Source organism: Fusarium oxysporum, genomic scaffold (genome assembly GCF_000149955.1).
Source record: "Fusarium oxysporum f. sp. lycopersici 4287 supercont2.30 genomic scaffold, whole genome shotgun sequence".
Classification (NCBI taxonomy): Eukaryota; Fungi; Ascomycota; class Sordariomycetes; order Hypocreales; family Nectriaceae; genus Fusarium; species Fusarium oxysporum.
The window spans coordinates 44,001-62,892 of record NW_017264845.1 but is presented as its reverse complement, the minus strand read 5'-3'; the positions used below and the strand labels follow the sequence as shown (position 1 = coordinate 62,892).

Sequence of the window (18,892 nt, the reverse complement as noted above, 5' to 3'; positions counted from 1 at the left end):
GAAAGGTTTGGACTCGATCGCCCCTCGGTACTATCGCTCACCTATAGCAGGCAAGAACAAGAATAAAGGAATAAAAGACATCACCAACACTAGTGACGACGAAAGTCTGCCTCTTCCTTGTCAGACAAGCCAAACTGCTCTTGTAACTGGGACAGCTAGCAGAGCCATCTCCCGGTGGGCCCTTAAAGTCCGACAGCTTCCTGGTTACTTGATACAGGCTCGCAAGCGATTTCCAGTCAACGACAAGACATTGCCTTACGAGCACCAGGCTTGTCGGCCGGAGGCTCTGGTGAATCCCTTGACAAATCGAGGAAGGCCTCACGAAACCTCTTCTCAGGGCTTGCCTATTTTCCAGCAGGATCAAGAGTCCAGTGCAGGTGGCACTATTGCGTAAGAATGGAATACTTAGTGGGACGGAGGGAAGAGATGTCCAAAGGTACACATTGCCGTGGCTTCAATTGTACCATCACGACACAATGACTGTGTGGGTTTTAGAGGAAGTTATTGTACCGAGGTTAGATTGCACCTGGGTTGGTGTGGCATGTACAAGAAAAAACAGATTCATGACTACAATCGCTTGAAATGATGTGATGCGGAGAAAGAACGAGCTTTTCCACGGATTTATGATTGCAGTGCCTGATATTGGTGATAATCCAAGCAGCAATAATAAAGAGAGATTTATACTGTTCAGAAAGACTTCTATGGTATCCCGTTACACCTTTATCTTCCGATCTATATAGTATCTTGCCTTTTGTCTTCCGTGACCGCTGTAGAATTAAGTGCTCCGTATAGCAGCGTCCTTTATCTCCAAAACCTGTACACCAGGTTTGAGGTTGCTTGAAATATTTTACGATCCTTAGCTTGATACTGTGTAAAATTATGGGCTGTTCGTCTAAGCGCTGGCATTGAGCGCATTAGGTTAATGTCTCGTCGCTGAGGAGATTTCCGACTCGCTGTCTCCCCTTTAACTCTATACGGGTCTATGATCTGTCAATCTGCCGAAAATTAGTTCTACAATACAAGACTGTGAAGGTGTCTTGAATCTGGGGTACTGAAGAAAGTGAAGTCGGTTGATTGGAGGTGGGCCACGGAAGGGACGGAGGGACCGCAGGCCCTAGAAGCTCAAAGTTACCAGTTAGATAGAGTTTCTCTAAAGTCTGATGTTGTAGCAGACAGAAATGGTGGCTTGTTTACTGAAAGCGGGGTAAATCATCACTTTGATAACCGCTGTGTCGTAGGCCAAAGTGACCATGGTTCCTCACAACGACGATCATTAATACTAGATCCAGATACCCAAAAGTCTGTTTTCATTATTCAACGAAAGTGTCTGTTCTAAGAAATATTGAGACAGTTCTAGACCCTAAGTGGTGGCTAAAAAATGATTGATGTTAGCAAATGACTTTCTGCTGTAGCTGAGACGGACCGACATTATGTTATGTGAGGTTGACAATTAGCCCGTGTGGTTTTGCCAGGTCGCCAGCACTTCTTGGACGCGTTCACTCGCTGGTACAAAGCGTTCCATCGCCCGGGCAAAACGTGTAAGCTTTCCAGCATTCAAAGCGAGATTGTTATATCGACCACATCTCACGTCTTCGCACTGCTTTTCATCCATACTCTCCTTCAGCTTCTTCAACTGCTCCGTCGGGGTTTTCAGATCGATACCGTCGACCATCTGGTCAGACCATTCCAGAGAGAAGTCTTTAGGAATTGACTTTTCAACGGCTTCGCGTGTTTCCAGAAGCGCCTTCAATGCGCCTTTGAGACTTATAAGGTTTCGAAGGTTCAAATCAATATCATCAAAATGATGGCGGTTGAGATCTTCCAAGTGCCTTTCTGTCAGGCCCTTCTCCAGTTCTTTCAATTTCTCTATCGGTGCTTCCAGGTCAATATCATTGATGAAACGATAGTATCGGTGTTCTTCTTTCAGACCATCGATGTATCCGTTGTTTTGGTCGCTAGAGCTCTCCGGATTACTCAATCTTTGCTCGCTGCCGTCGCCGTTATTATAATTATTGTTCTCGTCGTTGTTATTGCCGTCATGTTCGTCGTCAATGTTTCCTTCTGCCTGACTCGATTCCCTACCAAGATAAAAGCCACGACTGAACCAGCTTTCGCTTTCCGCTTGACCAACTTCATTTCTAGGAGCTATAACGCTCGACATGGCGTCTTCCCCATCGATAGGAGCTTCTATTCCGTTGACAGAATCGGTGTCTTCGCCGGAAAGTATATCAACAGGATTAAAACTTGTTCCTTCTTCATGACTCTGGTTTTGGACATGAATCGCCTCTCTTTCTGCGGTCCCCATCGGAGAACTACGGAATCTGTGGTAACCGTAGGCTTCCGTCGATTGTTCCCACTCAGGATGATAACGCGACTCAAGACTTCGAAGTATATCGACACCAAATTCTCCCACTACTTTCGGAGCCTCCAGTTCTTCTTGCATACCATGGATCTTCCGAGTCTCATTTAAAAAGGTCTGCTCCCTCAGAGCTACGTCGAATATAAAGTTCAAGATATTCAATGTTCTTTTGCTGACTTTTGTCCTTCCTATAAGGTTCTGAAGAACTAAGCAGGGGTTTTCCTTCTTTTCTTGGGACCGGATGGCCCGTCTCAATAACACGCATAAAGGGTAGATTAAATCTGTACACTATCAGTATGCAAGAGGCTACTGAGAGATTTTGCGCTGACCTGGTTTGGTAGGGTTCTTGATCGCTAGACGTGAGCTGAGATACTTTCTGAATTCCGAACATACCGGGCTTCTCAAATCATCCCAAACTGATAGCAAATCTCTCAGCTTATCGACCTTGACTTCCATGAATTTCAACCAGTATACCATGAAAAGGTCCCGCGTACCGAATCGGATCTCCCTCGAAGAAACTCCGCATTTATGCTGGCGAGAGTTTATGTTCAACCCCTTTCCGCAAATCAGACAGTCGTAGAGTTCTGGGTTCTTCTTCTCTGGGTGGCTGGATATGTTGTGTGATACGAAATAGTCTTTCGAAGACGCGACGAATCGGCATGGCTTGCAAAACAACCGCTCCTGCGCCCAGTCACCGGGCTTCCTCGGAGCCATTGTGAGCTTCATCTGCTTTCTGCTGTGTTCCCCCAACGAGACATAGCCCAACGAGACGTAACCTAACGAGACTGAAAATAATTTACTAATAGCTTCCTCGAAACCACAGCTATGGCCGCCCTGCAGTACTTTGATGCTAGGAAACTTGGGATCTTCTTCCGCCTTGATCTTGAATGTCTTCCGGTCGAATATGAAGTGATTAACTGAGAGATATCGCTCGTCCTGAGGCGATGATAGAGATTGAGTATTTCTGTTGGCGAGTTGCTCTAAGTCCTTGAGAAGCTCACTCCAGGCCGGAGTAAGAGACCGATTGTTTCTACACTCGGACAGGAAGCTCTGCCGAGCATGCGGAGTTTTCAATATCGAAACCGCGGCTTCGACATTTTGCTCATGTTGATCAAAGTTTGGCTTCAATTCTGCATAAGACACGTTCGGATGTCCCAGGTTCCACTGAAACATCAGCTTTTCAAGGGCACTCTCTGGCATGTATCTGAAGCATGTTTTGAAATAGTCGTCAACCGCGCAGCGGTTATGGGTGTCGATCAACTCTTCTTTAGTGCCGCACAAGACGTGACTTGTGCTTTTTGCGCAGATTCCGCACACAAACGACTGTCCAGAATGACAGTTAGAGCATTTCTTTCTTTTTCCCGTCGCTGCATAGTTGCAAATTAGGCACCGAGTCCAACGAGTTTCCGACATACGGCGCAAGTCTTTTGCTGACCTTCCTGGAAATAGAAAGAGGCTGTTTTCAGGAGCACCATCCCATATATATAATAGCTTGACTGTTTGAATCTCCAGATCGCACCATTCTCCTTCTGTCAGGTCGTTGCCTGTAGCGGTTTCAAAGCAACTGTCAAATCTCGCGTCGTATCGATTTGTGTACCATGTCTCACATTTGCATTTTGCAGGGCGATTACGGCATTTGTCGATATGTGCATTCAATCTGTCTGCTCTTATACCACGCCAGGAACATCTAAGACAATTAGTCTTATATTTCCATTTGTTTGGTTCAGGGTCAGTCTCATCCGGTGCTTTTCGTTTCCTCGAAGGTTCATTTGAAGTTTTATTTATCGTTATTTCACTTGGTTGATCTTCCCCTAATACAACCTTCATTGAGCTTCGCGTTCGAGGCATTGTGAATATAGCTAAAAAGTAGTTCTTGACAAGAGGGCGTTATTGAAGGGTACAGAAAACGATAAGTATAGAAACCTAATAGTAAGTCATAAGATAAACGAGAAGGGGTAAATAGGGTGTAGAAAAGACTTCCCCAAGGTTAGAGGGCTGATATAAAGGACGGATTGATGGACAAGTCGTCAAGCGCGAACAGAACCCGGATACTTCTGAGCACGGTCCGGCATGGGTCTGCGCCCCGTCAAAGTGCAACAATGACCGTCAATGACTCAGGATTGTGACCGATTTTGTGTGGCATTTGGTCTGGGCCGAACTGGATTTTCCGCGATTGGCTCTGATTAAAAGACCCACCATTGCTGATAGAATCCATGTCAGCGATAGGGGGTTTGAAAATCTCCACGGCCGGGCCGGTCTAGGTGCTCAGCACAATCCTTTACCGATGTCTATACATCCCGGCTGCAGGTCAACCCCATGTTGCAGGTATGTCTAGTCATCGAGCCTGCTCATTTGATACCGCAGGAGCCTTGTTTCGATTTTCGGTGTGGCCGGTACAAGGCGCCAACATGTTTGACAATTGGGTTGAAAATGGATGGAGCGCGACCCGTAGAGTTCCTTGAAGTGATCGTCATTTCTAACTAAGTTCTCTAGATCTCACTGTTAACCACAAAAGGCATATCTATTCACTGGAAAAGTAATGTTGAATAATGGAGGCGACTAAATTTTACTGCTTGTAAATTTGCATTATAAGCAATAAAATTAACATATCTATATAGATCCTGAGAAGATGCCTGGCAGCTAGATCTAATAATTATACACAGAACTAATATCCTTATTAACCGTATCAGCATCCTCAAGTTTAAGCTTCTGGTCAGTAAGTAGAGAGCCATGGACGGACATCACCATATACAGCAGAGGAAATCCTAGGCCTTGCATTAGTATATAAGTTGGTTCAATTGCAAATGATTTGCCGGCCTGTGTAATTGATCCAGGGCCATTGTATGATGCCTTTGTATTGCCAGACTCGCCTTTATTGTTGATATGAACTTGTTATGAGTGAATCGCATTGTATTGAATATGGTTCAGTAAGGACCAACGGCGGCAGGATACTGCAGCTTGAAGCACGAAAATAAGAAAAAGGGAGGCCGAAAGCTGATTGGCGACCAGTTGCGGCTGATGCCAGACCGCTATTTCTGAAGCCCTGCAGAGCTCAGTGAGAAGGTCACACGCCGTGAGATGCAAGGCGCGCATTGAGCTTAGCAGAGCCTCATTCTAGCGAGGCAACTAATACGGCAACCAGAGCAAGGTTCCACTACAAAGGACGCTAAATACGCACTTCTCAACGCAGTCACACAGAACACCCTGCATTTTGCAGAAGATCAACTTGAACGATCCAACTGCCGATGTCACTCTCGCCATGGCATTGCCCTGTCATATCGTTGAGCCTCTTGCTAGCACCATCCTCCAAATACAAGGCTGGGTAAAGGGAGGGCGGCTACCGGATCAGTGAGTCAGGGCTCACGAGAGATTTTGTCGAGCTGCAAACCTGGCAGGTATGAAAGAATAGCTTCTACTGAGCTACTTTGTCTCCAGTGACTCCAGCTCTGTGGGTAGCTCTTGGGATTCCAAAGTGTTAGATGCATGAGCAGCAGGAGCTCACGTTGACAAACATTGAATCCGAAGTGCCAGATGCCGTAACATGTTCGTCAACAAAAGGTAGGAATTGATACTTGGCTCACAGGTTCGACTGCTTGTTCACATCGAAGCAACAAGCCACAAGGTTCGAGCTATAGCCTTCTCTATCCAGGGCTTTCCATACATGCAGGGGCTGCATGGTACTGTCTCGGAAACCGCCGACTGAGTTGGCAATATCGATGATTACAACAGTTGTGGTCTGCTCTCATAGTAAGATAAAAGGCGTATTTAGGGGTTTTCATCAGTGTTAACTTGACCAACATGTTATAACCTTCTTGAACTCGTTACCTCTTCACGAAGGGCACTCTCAACAGTACCTTTCATGAAGATTTGTTAGAATGCAGTTACCACGTACGCCTGCCTTTATTGGAAATATGATGAAGTATTTCCGGAAACAGGATTTCCCGATACTAAGTCTAGACCAGGACTTGGTCTACATTTACTAGCAGAGCTACCGCAACTCTAGCTTTACAGAGGAAATGAACGACGAAGGACTATTGCAGCTTCCGTATGCCACAAGCCTTTATATCACAAGGTCTATGTGTAAACCACTATTTATCTTAGAACTTGAAGGGAATGGTCTCGACGACATCCGATGCTTAAAAAAATGGATGGCAGATACATATAAGGCCATTTTATGCCGCAAACCATCTACGCACCTGATCCGTGCCCTCTTGCTTGCTGTACTCTGCTTTCAGCGTGAAGGCGAATTTGCCCAGGCTGCGAAGGCCTTTGAGCAAGCAACATCTATCTTCCGTACTGTTTCATCGTAAGTCTTTGTTTATTAATTAGGGAGTTTCACTGATATTTATCATAGGGGCTGGGATGAACTCTCCATTGAGGATCAGCAGGAACTCACTCTGATCTTCTGGGAGCTTTCTAAGTATGCAGGAAGTGGGCCATTTCTGGTAGCAAAGTAGCTAACCGTTTATCTTTGCCCTCTGTAGGTTTTTGGAACTAGACAAGCTTGGCTTCGACCCGCCTCTGCTTAACGCCTGCGACTTGCGAACAGCGACACAAGCTTTCTTGTCCGGCTTGTGACGCACTCCCAAGGACTATACGCCCGGCAACAGCACCGCAAAGGTAGGTTATTGGATCTTGCTTCCTCATTCCACGTCATTGGCTAATAGAAGGTGCCCGTTTCAGCTACGACTCTGCCTCTTGACTTGGGATGGGACAAAGTACAATTTCTGGTATACGATGTCCAATATCATGAATTGTGGAAGCTTCAAAGGGAATCCTCAATATGTGAGGCTTGAATAACAGATCCTGGATGCCCTCACGAACGCGCACGTTTCGATCTGCGTTCATATCAACAATATGGTTTTACCGACCACAGATTTCGACATCATCCAGAAGGGTTCAAAAGCGTTGAATTTATCGATATACAAATTTAAGCGACGCTGAATGCTTCCTCCGCAAACTTCACCTATTGGGTCAGATCGTGACTTGGTGGCAAGCTGTTAGATGCATACAAATTTGAACAGGCCATAGCGTCTTACTCGCGCGAAGTGGTTGCGAATTAATTTGTTAACCCTGCCCAACAGCCCACTAATCTGACCCCGACGCTAGATTGACGCTCGAACAGTTGTTTCGGAGCTGATAACAGCTTGCGGCTATTTGCTAAGGTGTAGTTGACCCAGCTCCCTTGGCCCGAGTTTCTATTCTGATGTTCAGATGGTTGGAAGGTTATGCCGATCATGCCGATAGTCCATTTCACTTCCCCCCAAAACTTGTTGTCGAGAGTTGCAGACATCCATTCCTTGGTTTTCCTCCAAGCTTATGTTCAAGCTGCAAGTCAAGGTGAATATCTGATCACGTGAAACATTGCCTTTGTAGACAATACGTGAGACATCATCCCCAAGGATTCGTGTCCCGGGCCGATTGACCGTAGTACATAGGATCAGAGTTACATTGACTTGAGTAAAACGAGTTTGGATCTTCGCCATTTCTTTGGTTTCTGTAAAACTCAGAGGGCTGTAAACAGTCGATCGTGGAGAATTGTGGCGTTGTTTCCGGTTTTTCTCTTTGTAATACCCTGGAGGATAATCCTTCAGGTAGTGTTGGGTATGATAGAGAAGGTCCGATGAGATCCAGAGACGGGTATTGTTTAGAAGATGGCCCAAGCTGGACCCAACACTCCCTCTCCCTAACTATCTGGTCTCTTTCCTCAATCACCTGGTCTCTCTCTTTGATCAACTTATCTCGCTCTTTTATCACCCGGTCAAGTCTTTCCAAAAGGTCGGCCATTTCTGCATTAGGGTTCTGTGCAGACAAAATGCAAACCTTCTTCTCTAAGTCTGCGATTTGCTTTTTCTTCCTCTCGCGGAACTTCTTCGCGGCCTCACGATTTCTCATTTGCCTCCCTTTTCGACGGATCTCTTCCTTCGGTGGAATCTGCATGGCGATAGTATTCAGAGGTGAGACTGATCAAAATCATAAATCGCAAAAGTCGAGAATCAGGACGTACTCAGACCCCAGAGTGGAGAGGGAAAGAGAAGGGAACGGTTGTGGGGAGAAATTTGGAAAGGTGGAGGAGAGAACTTGGCATATGCTGAACAATTTTTGCCAGGACAACTGAGATTCGGATTAGGAAGACGGGGATGGGCTTTAGTACTTACTTATGGATCGAATCACACCATGTTATCGACTGCCAATCAGCTTTCTCCCAGAAGATTCAAGGGTTAAGTGCTTGTAATCTACCTAACCGCTGCTACAGTGGGGAAGCTAAATGATATGAGCGGCTAGTAATCCGGACTACGACGACTATCAGAAGCCCAAAAGCTAACCTGGCAAAGATCCAAGCAAGAGGCGGATTTCGTCCCACCACCGAGCGTATGTAGGTCTTGATTACTTGGAAGCCGGTAAATTGAGTTATTTATAAAAGGAATTGTACTCTAATTCAATGGGACCGTGAGGATATTGCAAAGCATTTTAAATTACAAATGTTTAAATTATTACTGTCAGCTAGTAGTGTATATCGGGTATGGTGAAGAAACAGCGAGAGAAGTCATGGCGATCCAAGACCACTGCAATGCGCTTTTGGCACCAGTTGCTTGAGGGAAAAGACGGTAGGACGCAATATAAAGTGGCTTTCGCCCTTACGTCTGTTCGAAGATTCAGTACTCTTCGTAACCATGCCCTAAACTCCCAGAGACTGAATTGTCTCAATGTACTCAAGTACCCTAGTCATGAGTTTAGCATGAGCTCAGACCCCGATCGCCTTGAACTCCATCCAAAACAGCAGCATGTCGTGGGTATTCGACTGTATTGCACCTGTGATTGTCTTTGAACTTGCGAATCATGGGTACTGAACTGCAGACAATAACAATATTGCTTTCAATTGATAAAAGCAATATGCCATTTGCCAACAAGGGCGTTGAGTCATTGTTTTTGAGACCAATGACCAGAATGACAAACCGGCCCACAACAGCCCCTAGCGGGAATATCCCGCTGCCGACAGAAACAACTACTCTCATTCTATTATTCCGCGACTTGGTATTGCGAAGGGTGTAAGCTAGCATAGAAAACATAAATACCATGTCTGCCAAAGCCCCGATAACCGCTTGTGCCACATACATAGCATAAACTCTGCCAAGGTGAAGCGAGCAGGGAGCCTGAGGCTGTTCACACTCGATAACTTCAAGCAAGAGAACTACCCACAGAGCGGCGAAGGGGCAGGTTATCAAAGACGCCACAGTCCAGATGGCAAAGGCGGGGTATCGATACCAAAGCCTTTCCAATACCGCGTAGTAGATGACACAGGTCACCAGTTTGGCAAGGACTGTGCCTGGGATGACAACTAGGTTGGCAACAAGAATTTCCCAAGTAGCATTGTTCACGGTGCCATTGTGTATGCCAGCGAGTGTTATGGCCCCGGCTATCGTGAACATCCAGGCAAGAAGGATCATATCTTTGATATAAATCAGCAGCTTTCACTACCATAACGCAGCCTATATTAGAAATCACCTACAATGCTGAATGCGCCAATCGTGGAGAATGAAATATGCCGTGTAGAGACACGCCGCCAGTAAGACTGTAGAAGCGGTGTATCCAATGCCAGAAGTGCAATACATCGCATTAATATTAATCAAACCCTTCTGCGGTATATCACTGCCACTGATTCGAGGGTACTCCATCATTGGGTGCACAATGGTTCAGGTGAATAACAGTAGTTAGGTAGTGAATGCGGGCTCTGGCATGGGGACCTATTGAGATATCAAGCTTTACTCAGCAGTTAGCACTCAGATCTTTATTTTCCAATGTCTTATTTCTTTCATACAATACTCGTCCCTGATACTGCTTTTTATCATCTCTGTGCTGGAAGGCATGATCATTAATCATCCTCAAGAGTGTTTTCTCTTCCCTCGGCAACCATTCACGCCGGAGATCGTTTCCCGATAGAGCCAGGATCACGAAACTTTGTTTGTTAGGTTAAGTCCTCCATGCCAGATAACTAAGAAGTACTCAGACACCTGTTGGCAAGCGAGGGTTGGTACCTACCGGCTTGTCCGGATCCTCTGGAGACCCCGGCTACCTAGGGTCTTTGGTCTTGCCAAATGATGACACCAACACTTGAATCGCGTGAAAATGGTTTCACTAGAGATGATCCCCGATCAAATAGCCAACCTGGACGGGGGTGGCGGCTCGGAATATGGGGTCACCCTTGGCTGGACCTGCAAGTCTTCATTCCGGTACCCCATGCCTGGCATGTTGGTCAAAATTCCACTTTCCCTGCACCACCAACACCGCGGCCACGGTCAAGCTACGTACAGTAACAGCACAGACAAGAGCTGAGTTTTGAGGGCTGCGCCTCTTTCCATTCGACACCCGCCTCGTCGTATCCCGTGCGGACGGCGTCGCAGCTACCGCGTTCTGAACCCAACATTGGGGACGGCAGGCGTTAAGTCCATTGGGCCGCACACCTTGATGAGAAATGGAAAATAAAAGCAAGAACGAGAAAAACAGCAAGAATTAATAGGGGCTTCTATATTTAACTCCTGAATTATAAATAATCCTATAAATATCTTAAAACCAGATATTATAATATAATTATCAGCTTATTTTTCTTAGTAACCTTCTTATCTCCTTGTTGCTAATCCTCAAGGTCTTTTAGTGTGATGCCTATGCTTTTCTCCAGTCTTTAACTCAGCCAATGTTGGTTGTATTGCAATGAGAAATTTGGCCACAGCAAAGGCTTGGCCAGCCAACAATGAAAAGCTTTGAAGTTTTTCAATATCATCGTGTCTACGTAGTAGTTGTGAAATTGTTCGGTAAAGAACTCTATGAGGGAGTTTAGCTGAGTGCAGAAAAGAAGTCAGTTACGTAGTTAAGTCGAGAAAACAGGGGAGTCAGCAGGTTGAGTTGAGGAAACAGGGGAGTCACTCGAAGCGGGGAAGAAGAACAAGGGTGTTAGTATACGTGCGTACCCGAGCTGATAGCTGATGCTTGCGTCGCGCGCCTTACCTTATTAGTTATAGAGTAACTTCTCCAGCCTTATCTCCAATCAATCTAATACAAGTGTGAACCGCCAGCATTAAGTTGTTATCTGGGGGCGTGTAATATTACACATCTGCAAAAAACAAGTATCTGCAGGGGAAGTATGGAGTAGAATGTGGGCAGCAATGGCGGGCCAGGATAGGCCCAGTTTGAGACACACCAAAGAGTTTGCAAGGGACTACAGTAGAGACACATACTAATAATACCCTAGCATAAATCTTACAGCACCTCTTACAGCAATTCTACAGCAATTCTACAGCAATTCTACAGCAATCCTACAGCAATTCTACAGCAATTCTACAGCAATTCTACAGCAATTCTACAGCAATTCTACAGCAATTCTACAGCAATTCTACAGCAATTCTACAGCACCTCTATAATAATTCTATAACAATCTCTTTAATACAACTCTCGGGTTATGGATACCCCAGAGTTAAGTGTTGCCAGAGAGAAGCCTCTTAGGAATCATTGCCTTTCAGGTGCAGAGGCGTGGTTGAAACTCAAGCCGAAAGTGCGTCTTTTATGTCCGCGTGAACAAAAGATGCTCCAAGGACTTCTTGATGGGCTATGCAAGCCCGACATCTGTCATGGGTTAATGAGTGCACAAAATCAACGCTATGCCAAGGTCCTGCTTGCCATGCAACATATTATTCAAACATCACATGGTGCGGCAGTTCTTTGTGCAGCAAGGCTTGGATTGTCCGCACTTAGTAACATGAGAAAGGAGAACCTCTTGTCATTGATACAAATGATTGAAGAGAGGTCTTCCTTATTTTCATCTCCTGAATTCGAGATTCTCTTTCGAGAACGCAATTTCCAACGTCTAAGCGCAGATCCTTCAAGACAAATTCCGAGTGAGCCGCAACTGCTTACATCAACGACCCATGTCACGGCGGAGAAAAGTCGTGATGGTATTCGTGCTCAAGACACCCCAGGTCTTGGAGGTCTAGGACCGGAAATCTCCACAGAGACGCAAGGCTCTTCAGACACAATTTTTCTGCTCTGTGTTGGCACAGCCGCTGATGAAGACGTTTCGAAAGGCGATATGATAGGAGTCCGCCTCAACTTGCTTGATATCGAAACACTCCACAAAGATGTAGCAGCCATCTTGGAAGGAAAATTACTAAAGCAGATAAAAGAGTCCTCCGGCAAAGCATTTATCAAAAAAGACCTCGACTATACAGTAATCCATCAAGCGATTCTAACTATGCTATTTGCTCGCGCAAGGGACCGCGTTGAAGCTGAGTTCAAGTCGTGGAAATGGCTGGTATCCAATGTACTAGGAAATACTTTGCTGAGCTACATCATGGAAAAGAAAGCATCAAGTGTCTTGATTTTGTTGGCAAACAGCCATGGCGATTGGGAAACATTGTCGATGGACGACCTTTACAGCCATCTTCAAATGCTGTCAGCAGCCCACGGGAGCCTTTCTATCTGTCCGAGTGAGACGGAGAACCGGTCGGCAGCTTGCAAAATAGCAGACATACGCATTCTGGATATGATTGCTCGAGATGCTGATTGGAAATACTCTTACCGTCCAAGGACTTGCTTCGGCATGGGGAAGTGTACTTTGCCTAGTACACTCATAAAGCGGATGGCGACCAAACGTGGCTATAGCTGTGGTGGTGCTGATGTTAAAATCGTTGAAAGCACGACGCGAGACAACCTGGAATGTATTGAAACTCCACAATCCAACTCAGAGCCGTTCGAATTCGTGCCTGACATAAGACAGCCAAGGTTTTTCCATCAGGAATACATTGAATCGTTGCAAAAGTTGGGCGAGTATCGCGTCTTTATCTCACGACGCCAGGTTATTGAAATCGCGTTCACAACAGTCAATCATGACATGGAGCCTCCACATTTCGCCGCTGGAAAGGCGACACCAAATCACTTCAAATGGTTCTCAGACGATCCTAAGAAGCGAAAACAAAAGCTGGAAGAACTAAAGGACTTTGCATTGTATCAAAACTCTCGTCTCCTGAACCATCCCGACAATATGGAGAAGTTCGGATCCGTCCACGTCGGGATACGCCTGGATATCGGAGTTTCTGAACTAAACGGTAATGGGAGGTTTTTTGTGTCTGAACCCACGAGATTTCCTATGGCAGACCAGCTAGCTAACCTCATTCTTGATCGGCCACATGTTGCTATTGCAAGAGTTTGGGGGGAATCAATGATCGAGCAACATAGGCGCCGCATTAGGGGCGAAAAGCAGATATAATTAAATTAGCATGAGTCTTAGAGACGATAGTCGAGCTATGCAATAAAAAGAGCATGATCAGATCTGTAACTTGTGTTTCTCCAGGTATCTCTCGGTGGGCTCCTTCCAACGTTTGAGTGCTCTCGAAGCCTTGAACTCTTCACAGTCCGATTTTCCTACCAGTTGAACTTTCAATAGAGTTTTCCCTCCTTTAAACCTATGGCTATGAATCTTAAAGCACTGCTCCGGAACTTTAAGACGTTCAAGACTCTCCTTCTCGCGCAATCCCGGGTGACTTTGCCAGTAAGTCTCGACAGCCGCAGGATATTCCTTCTGGATGTCCACCTCGCTCTTCCATTCTCCGTCACAAGAGTCGTAGAGAATGAAGAATTCGAATACCGCTTTTTTATATTTCGGAGTCTTCCGATGGCTGAATATCATCTGCGGAACTGGGTCTGAATCACTAGAAGCTGACATTTCCCAGCACCCTGTTGATGTCTCCGGATATAGTGCTTCTGCTTTCGATAAAGTAATAACCTCAGGCAACCTGAAATGTGCCTTCCATCTATCTTTGAGCTTGGTTAAATATGATATCATGGCGGGGGTGCCTGTGAAATAGGGTTCTCCAATTCGCCAGATAACACAATTCTTCTTCCATCGAGGTAGCTGAGGCATAATTTTGAAGACCTTCTCGCAAACCTCAGCGTGCGGGCGACCTGGGACGTCTTCTCGGGACTCCCAGAATGTGTTGAGAGTAAAAGGGGCCTCAATCTGAACCCTTTCTTCTGCTACCCAGCCAGAACGACCGTTTCGTAAATGGCAAAAGAGAAAGAATTCACCGTAAATTGAGTACTTGAGGATGGAATGAAGATCTCTAGCAAGATCTACCCATGTGAGATCTAGTAGGTCATCAGGAGCTTCTGATGCCTTGTCCTGATCTGACATGGATGCTGCTATCCCATTATCGACGCGGCTAGTGCTTGCTTGCGAAACCGCAGTCTCGTCGGTATCGGGCTCAGAAGCACAAGAGTTTGAGGCGTCGGGCTCTTGATTCGTAGGCTCTTCTGGGATTCTATCTTGGCTTGCCGTCGGGGCATCTGTCTCATCTTCTAGATCGCTCGCAGCTGTTTCGAGAATCTTAGTCTTGTGAAGATCAGGGTCAGGAGCAGACGCGTGGGAGGTATCGGGGTCTTGGTCAACATCGTCGTCTGCTGTTTTGTCTTCGTTCGCTGCTGGGGCATCTGTCTTGTCGTCTGGAACCTCTGCAGTTGCGTGGGGAGGTTCAGTCTTGCCCGGATTTACGCGCCCTCTCTTGGTCTTGCGCCGTTCGGAGGTTCTGTCAGCGGGCGGTCTTTTCCGACTCATGCTAAATAAACATATGCCTGCGAGGTTTGATGTCGTGAGTGTGATGAAGGAGGGAGGCTTGGTCTTCTTTTATGTTATGCAGAACCATCCTTCATTACCGTGCACTCGATGACTGTCCTTTTAGTGGCTGTTTTCCTTGCGATTCATTGGCTGTAGCCAGTAACGAAAAAGATTGGTCGGAGAGAGTGTTGGGAGTCGCTCCTAAACGCCCCCGCACGGTGTCCAACCCTGTAACCGAAATGGCACACCCACGGTTGGTAGGGTTTGAGAGTCGCCTCGTCAAATCAGGCAAAAGGGTGTGAGATTGGTGACAAGGTGAGGGAATGTCAACACGCAGTATAGATGCTCCCAGGGCAAGGGGAGAAAGATAAAAGCCCAACCATTGGCTGCGCAGCTTGCCGATCGCAAGTCTTCGGTTTGAGCTAGGATTTGGGACGCACTAATCAGCAAGCAACCAGAAGGTAGGCCAAAGCCCACTACATAACAGTGAGCCCGCGGAACAGGACCAGGAAATGTAACATCAAGTCCACATCTATCAGAAAACAACGTGAAGGAATATTTGTAACATTACAGAAGATTCATATCTGAAAAGAATTGAACTTTATGCTATTATACTGAAATCTACTGGATACTACTTCTGACGTTTTTATAACCCCCTGGGGTTGAGCTGTATAAGCTTGGACTTTGATTGTGGTACGAACGAACAAAGGGAGTCCAGTGGTTGTCACCCCCTCTCCAAACTCCACAGGTTCTCAGCCCGATTTTGAAGGCACCGCTTCTAATGTTCATCTGGCGCAGTGTTACCCCATTGACGCCTTGTCACCTTTGCTTCCGTCGTCACCGTGGCTAGCACGTGAATCTATCGTTTTCAGATAATTGACCAAGGCAAGAGGAAAAGTAATAAGAGATGATTCACTGGGCTCCTTCCACCATGATGAGAAACAAATGTGCTTTCTATCCATCTACAAAGCCATTCCGAGATTTATCAGCAGTGGCGGCGCGTGACATTGGCAGTGGGACATGCAGGTGCATCTCGCTCCATTCTCGAGAGGATTGAACGAGGATATGGGTCTCGTTCCTTTCAGCCATCACTAATGAGCCCCCGCCTGATACACAAAGAGTGGCGCATAAGTGCATGCACAGGTATGCTGTTTGCTAACGCTAAGCCCCTGTTGCTATCTGCGCTAGACTCCACAGAATGACAGGCAGGCGAGTCTTTGATCCATGAGTACTGTTCCTTGATTCGTGGTTGTTGCTACTGTTGGTAATATTTCCTTCTACGCCTCATCACTTTGAAACCATGGGTTGCATGGCAGAGAGATACTAGATGGATAAACGAGTTATGCAGAGCTGTGTCATACCAAAGCTTTATATTTTTCCAGTTTATTCAAGGTCCGAATATACAATTCTAGTGGCAAAAGACATCTTATAATTCTTGAGCGAGTCAATCGAGGCATCAAGTCTATGGCTTCGTGCACACAACTATAAAATGTGTCATATAAGGTTTGACTGTTGTCATCTGCAACTCATTGCGCAAATTTGCAGCAAACAGCTGACATTCCTCCTCACTCCATCCCAGATTCTCAATGGCTGGACGAAGGATGGACCCTTCTATGTCATAATTAAATGCCTTCCAAGCTAACCTTCCTAACTCCTGCTGCTGCAGCGATGTATGCCAAGGCCCAATCGGTACCTGTGATAACTCAAACTTAGTTATTTTCAAGGTTCACTGGACGCCATTGACTACCTTGTAGCGGTTTCTCCTGATGTCACTGAAGCCGGCATCCTGTAGCAAACTAAGCTGTTGTCTGGAGCCGATCATCTCGAAATCCGCCCCTCGCCTTGCACCAGCCTCTCTGAATAGGTCTCCCCATTGCACCATAAAACCATCCTTTGGTAACTCTTCCTCTCCTTTAAGCTTAATGGCTTCTTCGCGGAACTCTGCAACCCCTCCGGGTTTCAAGACGTTAAAGACCTGTTCTAGAAACTCGCGCCAGTGACTGATTCTCCCTTTAAGTTCGCGGAAATGTATAAAGTGCATTGAAGATGTTGAAAAGTCTTGAAGATCGAGGCGTTCTACGGTCTGACTGCATTAATGTTAACGCTGATCAAGTGTAAGACGTCCATATAGCCTCACAAAGTCAGATTAGGCGGAACCCATTCAGGTGTCGAGGTTGACAGGTCAACACTAATAACATCAAGACCAGGATGCTCATCTGCAAAGTCCCTTGAATTAGGTTAGTCAAGTACCATTCAAATAGGTTGAAGAGCGCATACATGGCCCAGTTTCCTAGATGAATCTGTTGGCATACTTATCATATCATAGGGGGGTCATATAATACCGCCTGCTGATCCAACATCAAGAGCGCACTTGTGACCATTAGCAGCGAGGACATTGGCTAAAGCAATGGGACGCAAACTAACCCGGTAAGTAGAAGGGATCATTGTCTCGCAAGTGCCGAATAAGTTAGAATAAAGCTCGTGACTTCCATACCCAGTTAACATAGGACATTTCTTCATGGTATTAGCTAACCTTAGTTCCCATGCCTCAGTTCTTTTCTGATCATGTGGCTGCCTGTGCCGCCGACTTAGCAAAGGTCTCTCAGTGTATAGCACTTCTATTACCATTCATTAATCGGATATTCTCGGCCCCATAAGCTTTCGGCTTTGATGTCTCCAGGTTCGATCGGCTTTGTGGAACATGTGCTCTCGTCGTCTGCAATACCTTCATCTGTGAGACCCTCATCTGTAAAATCGTCGTCTATACCCTCATCTGTGAGACCTTCATTTCTGGCCCTGCTGCCTTCGGTGCTGTGGTTGGTTGCGATGTCGCCGTGGGGAATGTTGCCATTTGCAATCGCATTTTCGAGCACCCCCTCAGGCTTGCTCTTCTTGAATCTGATATCGAGGGATCTAAATACGTCGTTCGAGATATCTAGAATCGGGTGAGCTGTTGAAAGGTCGCAATGAGGTCGTAGTCCTTCGTCTCCCAGCGTGTTTGAACGTGATCGTTTGCGACTGAGGCTGTGGGTAGCTGGTAGGAGCATCGCGGCGAGGGGAGACAAAAGAATGTCGATGGACAAGGCCAATAAAGCGAATAACAAAAGCCGGTTGATAGAGAGCCTCTGAAAATGGGATCTCACAGAAGTTGCCATGGACTAGTGCTTTTATGCTTGCCATGGCCGAGGATTCCAAGAGAAACTAAATCGTCAGCTAATCTCTTAGGCGAACAAAAGCATGACATACCGATCGTCCACGAACACCGCGATTCAGACAGGCTAATACCAATAGCGCCGGCCGCTTGAGTTGCGATTGGATTCGGCAATTCCGATTCCGGCATCGTGTATGACAATTCTACCTGACCCTGGCTAACTGATCTCAATTGAACAGATGGGGAGCCGGCCGCACTATGCAAGGGGGAGCCTATCGAGAGCACCATTGTGGAGAAGAGACCTACAAGGTTGTTCAGCGGACTAACTCTGACTATTCTCAATATCCTGGAAAAGGGCTACTTAGAATCTAAAGGTGGCGGCTGGAGCGGGAAAGACACATCACACAGTTCAAGCCACAGCATCGAGACAGCTTCTTTGACAACGAGGACCATCAGAGGGTGGGGCTCGGATTACCAGTCAGAAAAGAACTTCTGACCAAGCTCTTTCCCTATGTTTATCTCTCTGCCGTGAGGTCAGTCCTCTTGACGGGTTTGCCCTGTTTACTTTTGACTTTATGGTCTCGATGCTGGTGGCCAACAACCAAAAGGACAATCATACAAGAAAATGGGAGGATATCAATGTTCTCAAAGAGGCTTTGACTCAGTGCAGTTGTAAGCCTCCCATGCATACATGGTGACGTAAAATCGCAGCGATATCCACAGCTCAAGAATTTGTTTACGTTTATATCAAGCATTCAAGTGCTAGGGAAGCCTCGACCTT

General features: G+C 46.3%; 6 protein-coding genes across 6 annotated transcripts; 2 read left to right on the top strand and 4 right to left on the bottom strand.

Moving 5' to 3' along the window:
• Positions 1–1,450: 1,450 nt before the first annotated feature.
• Positions 1,451–3,559, bottom strand: FOXG_22161 (uncharacterized protein; the record flags this gene model as incomplete). Its single annotated transcript, XM_018402559.1, has 2 exons — positions 1,451–2,640; positions 2,689–3,559. The coding sequence occupies 2 exons, from the start codon at positions 3,557–3,559 to the stop codon at positions 1,451–1,453; spliced, it is 2,061 nt and encodes a 686-aa protein (XP_018256306.1).
• Positions 3,560–6,375: 2,816 nt separating this feature from the next.
• FOXG_15968 (uncharacterized protein) lies at positions 6,376–6,937 on the top strand (the record flags this gene model as incomplete). Its single annotated transcript, XM_018396062.1, has 3 exons — positions 6,376–6,665; positions 6,714–6,779; positions 6,844–6,937. The coding sequence occupies 3 exons, from the start codon at positions 6,376–6,378 to the stop codon at positions 6,935–6,937; spliced, it is 450 nt and encodes a 149-aa protein (XP_018256305.1).
• Positions 6,938–9,093: 2,156 nt separating this feature from the next.
• FOXG_22160 (uncharacterized protein) lies at positions 9,094–10,035 on the bottom strand (the record flags this gene model as incomplete). The annotated part of the gene is made up of 2 exons (XM_018402558.1): positions 9,094–9,809; positions 9,870–10,035. 2 exons carry the CDS (start codon positions 10,033–10,035, stop codon positions 9,094–9,096), a joined length of 882 nt encoding a protein of 293 aa, XP_018256304.1.
• Positions 10,036–11,936: 1,901 nt separating this feature from the next.
• On the top strand, positions 11,937–13,616 carry FOXG_22159 (uncharacterized protein; the record flags this gene model as incomplete). Its single annotated transcript, XM_018402557.1, has 1 exon — positions 11,937–13,616. One exon carries the CDS (start codon positions 11,937–11,939, stop codon positions 13,614–13,616), a length of 1,680 nt encoding a protein of 559 aa, XP_018256303.1.
• Positions 13,617–13,673: 57 nt separating this feature from the next.
• Positions 13,674–14,960, bottom strand: FOXG_15967 (uncharacterized protein; the record flags this gene model as incomplete). Its single annotated transcript, XM_018396061.1, has 1 exon — positions 13,674–14,960. One exon carries the CDS (start codon positions 14,958–14,960, stop codon positions 13,674–13,676), a length of 1,287 nt encoding a protein of 428 aa, XP_018256302.1.
• A 1,726-nt stretch (positions 14,961–16,686) lies between these two features.
• FOXG_22158 (uncharacterized protein) lies at positions 16,687–18,007 on the bottom strand (the record flags this gene model as incomplete). The annotated part of the gene is made up of 5 exons (XM_018402556.1): positions 16,687–17,047; positions 17,098–17,187; positions 17,238–17,250; positions 17,303–17,535; positions 17,586–18,007. 5 exons carry the CDS (start codon positions 18,005–18,007, stop codon positions 16,687–16,689), a joined length of 1,119 nt encoding a protein of 372 aa, XP_018256301.1.
• Positions 18,008–18,892: the final 885 nt, after the last annotated feature.